This window comes from Cinclus cinclus, chromosome Z, assembly GCF_963662255.1.
Source record: "Cinclus cinclus chromosome Z, bCinCin1.1, whole genome shotgun sequence".
Classification (NCBI taxonomy): Eukaryota; Metazoa; Chordata; class Aves; order Passeriformes; family Cinclidae; genus Cinclus; species Cinclus cinclus.
In genome coordinates, this window is record NC_085084.1 from 71,774,060 (window position 1) to 71,786,573 (window position 12,514).

The 12,514-nt window shown below is 38.6% G+C and overlaps 1 protein-coding gene across 1 annotated transcript in view; it reads left to right on the plus strand.

Annotated features, from left to right (window-relative positions):
- OXCT1 (3-oxoacid CoA-transferase 1) overlaps positions 1-7,263 on the plus strand; it is an 84,488-nt gene extending 77,225 nt beyond the window's left edge. The window contains exon 17 of the mRNA XM_062513267.1: positions 3,546-7,263. Coding sequence (XP_062369251.1) covers positions 3,546-3,581 — 36 coding nt within the window. The 3' untranslated portion in view covers positions 3,582-7,263. The remainder of the gene's footprint in view (positions 1-3,545) is intronic.
- Positions 7,264-12,514: the final 5,251 nt, after the last annotated feature.

Genomic DNA, 12,514 nt, shown 5'->3' on the forward strand with positions numbered 1-12,514 from the left:
TCTTGCAAGAGTAACAGTTGTGCTTGTGATTATTTATGTTCACTGAATGAGACATCTTGGGTTTATTTATATTGGTGACAGGAGCTTTTAGTGATATTGCATTGCCACAGTAAAAGCAGGATCTTACATTTTCCTAGTTTGAAAGAGAACTAATCAGGGAAAAATGAGGAGGTGATCCTTTTTTCTAGTAGGTTTTTTTTTTTCAGTAGATGCAGTGTATGATCTGAACTAAAACAAATGCTTAAGTTCAGTAGAAATGAGATTTTAGGAGATGGCTGTATATTTATATGTAACTGCCTCACCCCATGCCAACTACTCCTCTTTGGAGAGGAAAACTCCATAGTCTGTAGGGCCATATTTGAGACACATTTGACTGTACAATTCTGTTTCTCAGCCTGCTTACTTCTTGGAAAAACATCTCCTAAAGAACATTTGCAAAACAAAATGTCAAAGGAAACATGATTTAGAGTCAACAATCTTCATAGTAGACTGGTATCATTTAAAAAATAAACAATTCGCCCTCGATTTTACTGTGCTGTGAATACAAAATGTTGGCTTATCTTGCATGCTTAAATAAGATTTGATGTAGTCTAGTATATAGATCACCTTGGCAGGCAATCTGTTTGGGCTTGTACTGCCTTTTACCATTGATGAGACCATGACAGAACATACTTTTGCAGGTGTATTTAATTATAAAAATAATCAGGATAAGTCACAAATCCTCACCACAACCTTTTTTTCCCCCCTTAATCTTAAAGCTTGTCTTTTCAAAATGCTCCTCAAAGATAACATGGAGTATAGAAAAAGTATCTGCCAAGGCTAGTGTATGTTTAAAAAGGAATTGTCTGTCCAAGTTCAACCACTGAGCCCAAAATGATACAGGATATAGATTTTATTTTCTGGAAGTACATTTTCGTTTGAGGAACATTGTCTTTTGAGGCTGTTGCAAGACTGATTTGATATTTAAGTGGATGTTGTGGTGTTTTTTTTCCCTTATCAATTGCCTCTGCTGCAAAAACCATTGAGTTTTTTGTATCCTATAAATACATATATATTTGATGTTAGGATTGTGGTTTGCATTTCTCTGAAATGAAAAAAATAGGTGTTAATAAGAGATAAACAACTTTTATTAATTTAACAAATACGATTCTTTTGAGGGGCTAATTTTACATTTTTGAACAGTGTTGCTTACTTCTCAATGGAACTTAACAGGATTCAGCCTTATTCAGAATCAGAACCTGAAGGAATGTTGGAAGGAATATGGCTGTTTGTGTAGCTGAAAAGCACACTTTGGGGCTGGAAATCAGAGATTCTAAAGACTTGAACTGCAGCAAGCCTCAGAGCCCATGTGTCTCCTTACCATTTGAGAGGCCACATACGGGGACTGCAAAGGCAAACTCATCCCGGAACACCTACTTGTCCAACATTAGCAAAGTATTTGAAGCTTCCAAGATAAGGTGTTCTTCCTGCAAGTGAACTAATATTAAGAATGTGTTGCTTAGGAAGGTACCGTAAGAAAGTAGCAACTCTGAAGCTGTGCACTATGAATACAGTCTGCATTAAACCCCTTCAGCCCTTACCAAATGCTGCACTCCTAGCACAGGGTAACACTGGATTAACTGTCTCTAGTGGGATTTAAAGCAGTGGAATCAGGGAGCTTTCTACATTTCAGGCTTGATTACTCCTTGTTTTCCAAGCGCAAACCATCCGTTTTGTCACACAGGCATTTTTCTGCTTATTTAATCACATTTTAGTTAGAGCAAAAGTTGCCTTTGGGTCCAGTTCTGAGTGGCGCTGGGCTTTCACTACCTCCATTATCTTGAGCAGACATTATGGCACATCAGACTCAACGGGCATCAGACCCATCTGAAGAGGATAGTGGTACACACAAATGACAGCTGTTAGCATCAGATGTGCAGACACCACATTTAATGTAATGTGCTCATCAAATGTAAAACACTTGAATGTTTTGATAGTACTGAAATCTACAACATCAGAAAAAATAGAAATCTCTCCAGTAATTGCTGTTGTTGTTCGCAGAATACAGATTTTAGTGCTTCTATTTTCATTCTCCAATGTTTAGCTTTACTTCAATGGAACCATATCTGTCTGTGGCAGAAATAGGCCCAAATGAAGTGAGGCACGTAGTAACTTGGACTTTGAAATGTTGGAACATTTCTGGAACTAATCCAGGAATGCTGATGAATTTTACCTATTACATCTATTTATTATCCTAGTTCACACACAACTTTGAAAAATCAATGAACTGTTGCCATCCACTGAAAACATTTCATTAGCATTTGATACAGTAAACACATTCTTCTTAAACTAAATTTTCCTCAGTGGCTATTCTCATAAGGTTATAAATGATGATACATAGTGGCTGGAGGAAAGATCACATAGAAATCCAAGTGGTACAAAAAATACAGCCCTGTACCTCTAAAAGAAAGTGTCATGAATGCTTGAAAAGGCATTTATTTATTTATTATTCTTTCATGAGTTAGCTTCTTGACTAGTGTAAACTGAAAAAGATGGTTTAAGGAGGCAGAAGGATGAGGCAGTGATGTTTCCATGGGGCACAATCAACTAGGAGCCAGATTATCCAGGGAACTGTTTTTCATCCTGCAAAAGTAAGATCACATGAGTTATTTCTGATCTTCATCCTGGGGCATCAGGCTGGGAACAGGAGATGATTAAAGAAGCTTGGACCCTCTTTGGAGACCAGCTCCTCAGGGGTTTTGTGTAGCCTGGGGTGATAGTTCAAGCAAATGTTAAGCACTTCTCTACAAAGTCTTCTCTGTATTGTTCCTGCTTACATCTTCCTTCCTCATATGCTTCCCCACGTAGGCCTGCTGCTTTTTATTTTTGGTCTGCTGTACATCTGATAATATCACTAATTGTATTTTGTAAATGAATTAATTAAAGCAATAGAATACTTAAATATGTCCTTACACAAAAATTAATGTGAATGGGAAAATGCAAGGTTTTATATTAAAAAAGCAAAATTGGAATTAATTTATTATAAAATCATTAAGCAAATAAAATTGAATATGAATGGAAGAAAGATATTTTAAAAATATAAATTTGATATTGTATTATATCATCATCAAATAATCCTGTAAAATGTGCCCGTATACAGTAGTTGCAGAGTCTTTATTATATACGTATACCTTTGATTGCACATCCCCTGCTAACATGCATGTTCCAAAACTAAGTTAACTATTTCTGCGGAGAAGACTGTGCAATGGCAAGTACAGGTTCATCTGCCTGAGATTAATATGCTTGCATTCTTACACTTATAAAATACCTATCTCAAAATAAATTCAATTGGGGGTCTGGATACTAGCTCCACACATACCTTATAATCTTGTGTCAGAAAATTTAGTTGTGGTAGTGTTTATCTGCAAATATGGTGTTAACCTGCAAATATGGCACTGTGTCTCTAGTCTTCAGTGGTACATAGATGGGAGTGAATGGTGGGTTTTACCGCTAGAACTTATCTATATGACAACTGTTGTGTTTTTTTTCCTCTTCCTTTCTGCTAGGTTTCACCGAAGCTAATACCAATGAGGCAGATTTAAATGTGAATTACAGACTGGGCTTAATTCGCAAGAAGGCTTGTTTCCAAAGGGAAGAAATTTATTAATGTCTTGCAATTTTACTTTTTTTTTTCTTTTCTTTTTTTTTTAAGGGCTCTCTTAAGTAGTTTCCATATAGTTAAACTCAGGCTGTGACTATCAACCTAATTGTATTCTGCTTTTATAACATTACCAACTTTAATGGAATGGTGAATATATTCTCTAAGTTTTGAATCATGTTATAGTATAATGTTAATGATCATTGTAAAAAAAAAAAAAATAATGCCTTGTAGTCTCTCTGCCAAATACTAGGGGTTTTTTTACACAGAATTAGAAAAACATGCAAAACTTATGTTTGCTTCAGTGTTTCCTGACATCGATTGTTCTGGAACTACAGCACTTATCATGTCCATTCTCCTGTAAAGGTGTGGGTTTTCGTTTTCTCGAGTGGTCTATAAAAAATATATGTATCTATAGAGAGATATTGGGAATATGGATGCTCCTTTTCCTGAATATTTTAATCAATCTGTAAAAAAATTGCTTAAACTGGTGGAAATAATTGGGACCTAAATATATCTGCTGTTTCCACAGTGTGTGTCTGTTAGTATTGAGAGGCCTGTACCTCCCAAAGCCCAACTGTTACCCTTCATATTTATTCATACAAACTAGAATGGGGCTAATGTAAAGGAGGAAGATGAAAAAGTGTCCATCCTCATGCAGACAACTGGTAGCTGCATAATTTCCCACATGAACTGCTCTTATTCTCCAGAGATAATGCTTTGCCCCAGCTCCCAGTAAAAGGCAAATGAATATTGTTTCTGGAGTCAAGTCCATCCTTCCAGTGTCTCATAGAGAAACAGGGGAAGAGAAGGTCGTGGGCACTTGGAAATTCTTTTGAAGGGAAAGAGATGGTTAAGGGTCAAAGCAATATGCATCACTAGTCAATCAAGGCACCAGCAAAATCTAAAGAGTTTGGAACCCAATTTTACCATAACTTGAGACAATCAAAATGAAAAGACATTATCTCAGAGTCATTTTGATGAAGGCCTTCTTTTCCCTGTTAATTACAAAATCATTTTTATATTTTGTTACTTTTGCAAACAGATAATATGACAGCTTTGGAGCTCGCATACCAAATCAGTACAATATGTCTTTATTATAAAAGCATGAATTGACTGGAAATCAACGTTTACTAAAATACAGTGTTCTCTCCAATATAATGGTTTCTGTCATTTCTATCATTTGTATTAAAATGTAAAGCACTTCAGTTAAAATAATTCCTGACATAAATGTGTGACATCAGGACTGGAGCATATTAAGTGACTGAAAAACAAGTAGGTAGGTGCACAAGAAAAAGTCTACATAATGCCTATCATACATGTAATAACATGACATAGAAAGGCATTCTAATACTAAATGAATAAGTGATTCACCACAGTCAATATGTCTTGTGGAAGGAATGTAACACATTTCTTGGGCAATCAGACAGAAATATTTAGCTCTTGTACTGGCCTTTGTACAGCATTTTTCCATTCTAAAATACAAAATCCTTGTCTTTCATGGAACAGTTACAAAATTTGTCTTGATCTGCCCATGGGTTTTACAGCAGTAAAACTGCTTTGATTGGAGGTATGATATCATATAGTTGCACTTACCCATAACAGTTCTTTGATAACCTCTTGTCAATACCAAAACAGGCTACCCTCCATCCCAAAAAGAAATAAAAAAAATGCCTTTGTAAACACCGTTATGCCAGTACGAAAGTATTCCCATAATGCTGAGCTGTGACTTGAACTCGTGGCTGCTGCTGGGTGGTAGGCCATTGTGTAGCCTCAATCTATAGGCAAGATCTATAATGCTGAGCCCATGGGAAAGAAATGTGTTGTACAAAGACCAGTGTTAATTTCATGATTAATGTATACAAGTGATTTGGTTGATAGGTAATTTGCATCAAAGACTTGAAAATATGTTTATTATAGTGCTCCCGGATATCTTAATACAGCATGTTAGTTTTCACATGTTTTCTCTGTTTAAGCTATTTAGGTGTATTCCTTGTGTTACTCACTCATTCCACACAAGTTAAGTTTGACTTTTTTTTTTTTTTTTTTTTTGCTGTGGAGGTGGACTCAAGTTCTGATCACAGAGGTTTTGAAGATTTAGAATCTGTATATAATAAAACCTGACAGTTTTAGCTCACTGTAAACAGTTTCACTTTTGAATAGAGCAGCCCAGAGGCCCCTTCCCTAATCCATGAAGACACTTCAGTGGCAATTCTGACCCTTGTGGTGCTGTACACAGACAACAAAGGGTGCCTGTCATTGCCTTCAGGGCCAGAGATGGGTGAAGACCTACTCTGAGGGGATGGGTGTAATCCCTGAAAGTGTTTTATTCATCTTCACTCAAAGCTCTTATATAGAGTATCCAAAATGGATGATAGTTTTAGGGGAGAATTATAAAAACTGTTATGCAGGGGAAAGCAGTTACTGTTAATTTATCCAGAGTAAAAAAAACTCACAAAAACAAAAAGACCAAAGAACACAAACATTTAAATAGATGGGCAAGTCTTAAAGAAATATATAAATTAAAATTTTAATCTATTGCAATTACCTATGTTACATTAGTTGTAGGACCGATTAGTTAATTACAGTGGACATTTACACATCTATGAAGTACAGGAGAAGTGTCTGAGGACAGGATCAGGTGTACACTGCTTCTGCCATAGAATTCCCTTTGCTGGTACACGCACAGAAGCCATTGTTGTCATTAATACATGGCTATAAAAAGATTAATGACCTTGTAATGTATGGGAGTTTAGCACCTTGGTTTCTGAATCAAAGAATTAGGACCCAAGAACTCCTGATTTCCAGCTTTTCTGGTTCTCCACTTACTGCCTTGCAGAATGACAGCTGTGTTCTCTGCCTTGTCTCCTGTTGCTGGAAAAGGGGATGTTTTTCTTCCTACCTCACAGGGATGTTGTGAGGAATGAGAAGCTAAGGTCTGTGCAAAAGGTTATTTGTTTCTTTTGAACTTGGGGATCGCACTTGATCAAGAGTGTGGAAGAGTACTTGAAGACTGTCAAATGTGCTGTACATTTGAGTTCTGTGTCCTATTTGTGTCAGTGTTAAATGCAAGAGAGCAAAAGTATATGGTGCTGAAAACTGGGGATAAAAGGAGAACAGGCTCTCTCCATATACAGCAATGATGCTGTAGCAACAGGAGACAAGATATGAATGTCGCACGTAAATTTTTTATCTTGAGGACAAATGATTGTGGTAAAATATTGATATTGTTAAGAAAATGTCATGAGTCTGCACAAACTTATTGCAACAAGCTTTGAATCCACTTTTTAAATTAATTTGTTGAGCAAAATAAAAATTAAAGCACTTGTAAGTATTTCCCTCTCTGTGGACACAAGTCTGGTTCACAGGTAAGGTATACTCTGAGCAGCAGTTGCAATTGGTATTGCAGGGATGAAGGTTTATTGGGGCTGAAATAATTCCCTGCTTGACAGCACTTCAAAAGACAAGGACAGTTGTTACTTTTTGTCCTGAAGAAGATGATTCTACTATATTATCACATTGGACTTTATGTTATATTTTATTGATTTTTTTTTGTCCCTGAAAACAGTAAAAAACATAGAAAATATAGCTGTGCTGTAAAAACTCTGCAAACTAAACATCAAAGTCCTTCCTGTGTATTTGCAAAACCATCAATAAAGGTTTAAAATCACAGGTTTTCTCTATTTATTTTTCTGTTACCATTTTTTGTGGTGTTCTGTTCTGCTTTTGGAAGAAGTAAAAGTTCAGCTGGTGTTCACACCAGCATCTCACACCTCAGCACATGGCAAAACCTCAAGGTCTTGTCTGAGTCTGAATGGGTTTGGTAAACAGAAATAATGAAGCTCAAAAATCAGTTAACAGCTGGATTCTACATGTTCTCTCTTCTCACTGATGTCTCTGTTGGGTCAATCTCAAACATAATTATCACATTCATTTTTGAAATTACTTGTTTTTCAATCAAGTTAAATAATGGACTGCATATGTAGTCCTTAGAGAAATGATTTTTTACCCTTTGATTAAAACTGCTGTAGAACTGATCACATTCGAGATGTTAATCATCTATGTTAGCGTGTGGCTGCACTCTGAAAATTGTACTAGATGACACATGAAGACAAATTCCATTAACCACCTACTGAATGATAAAGTAGATGATTGCGAAGGGATGAAAATGTCTGCGTGTAGTGGGGTCATCCTTCCATACCTGTCGTAAGGTCATGCATAAATGTGTCATAGAATCATTTTCAGTATCATCAGGAAGCAGGTTGATAAATGTCAAGAAAAGTGTTTTGAGTCATTTTTTAAAAAAAAAAGGTGTTTTTCTCTGAAATGAAACTCTTCAGTAATTTGTATGTATGGTCAAAATCCAACACCCCTGTGAAGGGGGCTACAAGGTAAGTGCCAACCCCCCAGAGATAATACAACAATCTTACAGCTCTGAAATCCATTCATACAAATGTGGAAGGTTATGTTTTCCTTTGACAAAAGGAAAAAGTTGGTTACAGGCATATCTGAGAAGTATTGTGGTACCTTGTATGTCTTCCGTTTTGCCCATTGTGCTGGTTTGGGTTTGGGTAGAGTTGATTTTCTTCACAGTAGCTGCTATAAGGCTGTGTTTTGCATTTGTGCTGAACACAGGGTTGGTAACACAGGGATGTCTCCCTTATTCTGCAGTGTTTGCACAGAGCAAAGGCCTTTTCTACTTCTCATCCCACCCCACCAGGGAGGAGGGTGGGAGGTCAGAGGAGTTGGGAGGGGGCTCGGCTGGGACATAATTTCTTTGCTGCACTGCTGTAGTCTTCTGAGAGCAAAACCCCTCTTCTGCACATAGCCATCTGGTCCTGGAGACCAGGGATCTTAGCATACCATGCCACAATGTGTTTGGCAGCTTTAAATGGAAGAATTTCAGAGAGCACCAGGATGGGGAAGGAATTCCTTTTCTGAATGTATTTACAAAACATCATGTTTTGAGGCTTCAGCAAAGATAAAAGTAGCAATTGTGTTTGTGTGATGAAAAATTGTTGTTCCTGGTTCACATGTTTATGTACACACCTAGAAGAAGTAAAGACATGGGAGAAATCCTTGCCTTCAAAGAGATTGGGTTCTCTATCTGCCTCCCATGATACTTTCTATTGATTTTATTTCATTGGTGTAATGTCTTGCAGAAGCAAGCAGAACATTACTTAGTTGTGGAAGCACTAGAGTCTAAAACTAGATATTCTTTTCCGCCCATATTCTTAAAACTGTCACCTGAGCATGTGACAGTAAAAACTGTTTAATTTGTGATAGATGAGTAGACTGCAGCTGCTGTAGTGCTGTTGGGCATTGCCACTGCTGCTATTGCACAGATGAGAAATGCTGCCTTTGGTGTAGTGCAGGTCATCATGCTTCTCTCAAACCTGTGCCTGTATGAGGTTCCCAAGCCAGTGTCCACCCACCTGGCTGCTAAAGGGTACCACCATGTATGTAGATTTGTACTGTTTTCAACATAGAAGTGGCACAGCCCCAGCTCCTTTGAAAAATTATGATGACGATTCTTTCCCTGTATTAACTCAGCAGGGAGAGTTTTTGCAAAGGTTCAGCTCCTAGCCCTGTCCAGTAGGATTCAAAGTACATCTTTCTTGTCCCAGGAAAACACCTAATGAGCCGTGCTGCCTGGGGAGCTAGGGGAGAGAGCTGCTCCTGGGAATAATATCTTCTTTTGCAGAAAGAATAGCAAAAGTCACAAGGCTGTGAATGAAGTCAAGAAGGAGTAGAAGATGTTCATGTAGTGTGCAAGTCATTAGTCTACCAGTGGCAAGGCTTGAATTATCCTTCAGAGGATGGCTCTTTTATTAACATGCACTTTCAAATGTGTAAGGAACTCACTTCTTTCCAGCTGCCCTGTGTGTAGGCACCTACCTGCAAGGTGTTTCAGGGCAAACAACAAAACTGTGAAGTCTCTTAAAGTACTGGCAGGTCAAGCAATGTACTGTTATGGCACTTCAGCACAGTATGCAGAGGGATTTTCCCTTTTAAGATTGGATTGTCTAAATGTATCAAATTTATTTGTAGATGTCCATGTCAATTACTTTTATTATATGAATAAGTTCCTAAATATTCCCTTTGGTTCTGTAGCTGAAAAGTACATAATAGGTAGAAAAGGGAACTGCAATCTCTAAATGCAGGGAAAACCTGTTTCAAGAAAAGGAAAAACTGCAGCCAGGAGGATAATTAGTTGCAGAAACTGAATAAAAACAACATGAACAGCAAAGTTATATATTACCACCCAAAAAACAAAGGCATGCAACAAATGGAAGCAACATATTCATGCCACTTAAGAAAGTATGCATTAATTTAATACAAATTTAATCTCATCTGTTTAAGCAGTAAGCAAATAAAGACTCTTAATTGAATCTGATGCCTATATCCTGCAAAATCATTTTCCCCCACCCATGTGGAAAATTTGGCTGTATGAGCAATTAACACTTCCACTCTGATTTGTCCGAAAACAAGGGAAGCCATGTGATTCTCTAGAAGGCAAGACTGTCTTGTTCAATAATATCCCTAAAAATGCAAACTTCATTCAGGCACTCTGTCTTGCCACTCATTTTTGTCTAATTCCATCTTGCATTTGCTCCAATAAAACCCATCACCCATGCTTTCCTCTTTCTGGCACCCTACTAATCCTAAACAAGTGTCTCCTTCTGCTCAAGGAAGACTGCTCAGATTTCATCAGTTTTCCTGCTTGCCTGGGCTTGTTCTCAGGGGGAGGAGAGGGAGCAGAAATTTTTGTGCCTGTGTTCTGCTGGGCCATGCCAGCAGGGCAACTGAGACCAGAATAGCAGAGTGGACCTCATGGGCAGAGATAGTGATGGGAAATAATGTTAGAGAGCCACTGCTGAGCATCAGCACCTCTGGTGTTCTGGCCAGTTTCTAATCCACTGCCAAGCACGCATCTCCTGTCAGAAAAAAAAAAAAAAGACAAACAAAAAAACAACAGATGCATGGTATGTTCTTCTCTCTGATTTTAATTTTATTTGAACTTGGAGATGACATGGCTGCTCTGAAGAATTTAAAGAATGAACTCCAATGAAGAGGATGAATCTGAGCAAAGAGCCAGGGGCTTGGCTACCCAAGCCCTCTGCATTTTCCTGACTGCAGTGCCCATTGGGACAAGAAAGAAGACATCAGGCTTGGACATGACTCTTCTGAGATCATAGATGCTTGTCCTGTGGGCTGTGCTTATACAGTGGTGGGGATCAGGGCTGAGAATAGCTCAGGACTTCTTTGGCAGGAGTTGAGATCTGGGACTGAAATGGCACAAACCCATTTTTCTCTCCTGCATGACAGAACCACTGCTGGAATTCACCAAGGGATGCTTCTCATCGTAGTGCTAATGCTTCTTCAGGATTACAGCCTGGTATTGCTGATTTTCTACTGCTGAATTGATTAATACCAACATTTTCAGATTCTTGTCTTCTTCAGGCAACCTTTGGCCTGGAAAAGGATGAAAATAAAAAAGCCAACTGCATAAATCTGCTAGCTATAAAACTGAAGGATGGTGAAATTATTCTGCAACAGCATATCCATGTTTTCATTAAGACAATTCAGCATTTTTAGGACATGTTGACTGCTGCAGCAAGAAGAAGAAACTGCAGATCAATATAAAATAAACCACAACTTCACAAAAGCCAGTTTATAATTTCTGAAGTACTTTCCCTCAGTTGCACAGGAAAGTAATCACTTGTACACCAGTGGGACAAAGTTACAAGGGAAAGCCTCAGACCACTTTGGATGTGGAACTGCAAAACTCATCCAATCTGAAAAAAAAAAAAAAAAAATTACTCTATTGTAATGACAAAAACCTGGAGGTAACCTGTCACAGAGAAACTGAGAAAGGGGAATGTTCACTGATAGCTTCACTTCAAAAGTGGTGAGGTCATGTCTGGTAATTAATTATCCAAATCACCCCTGTGTATACCAAACAAGCTATCTGACCTATTGCAAAACAATCCCTCTGAGAAACGACCTTTTTTTCCGTGGGGATTTTAACTATGCAACAGACTATTTTCATGGTGGAGCTGAAACAAGTAGAGAGACATCATGTTGCTGCTGGTCCTGGGGCAGCAAACCCACCCACCAAGGTCATGATTCCTGGCTCTTGATTTGGATGGGATCCTCTTTGGGGTGATCTCTACAAGTGCATGGGTTGTTTAAATATATCTTCAAATTTAATAATGTATAAGCGTGTTCTTGGAAACCTCCAGGAGCATCTCCAGGAGCATGAGCTTAGGTCAGAGTTCAGAGGAAATCAGACAACAGGTGTTGTGACCTGTGTGGGCTTTTTGGCTTCAGCAGAGCACGGCCAGGCAGAACTGGCCAGCTGATAAGGAATGTGAAGTGTGTGCACGACACAGTGCTCTCCCAGGGGACATGCTGCTCTCCCAGGTATGGCAGGATGGGAAAGCTGGGAAGTGCTGTTCAGTGCAGGTCTCCCCATGCTGCCAATTCCCATCTCTGAGTCTGGTTGATGTTGTGCAGAGCTGTGTGATGAGGGCAGACCCTTCAGCCTGCTTTGCAGAGATTTCACATTGTCCTGGTTTGAAAGACAGGTGTTTGCTAAGGAAAGCAGAAGCCTCCCTTTGAACTAAAAAATGTGATCCTTCCTTCCTACAGATTATTATGATTTTGAAATTAAGGGAGCTCTCAGGCAAAGATTTGGGGATAGGAATAACAGTTCTTTACTAGTATATGTAACAAGACAAACAAGAACAACAGCAGCTATGAAATTACCCACAAACAGAACAGTAACTCAGTCCCAGTCCCTTTCTGGCTGCAGGCACCTTTTCCCTGAGCTGCAGTTCCCGGTGCTGGGGGCGGGCGGGTCCCGCAGAGCTG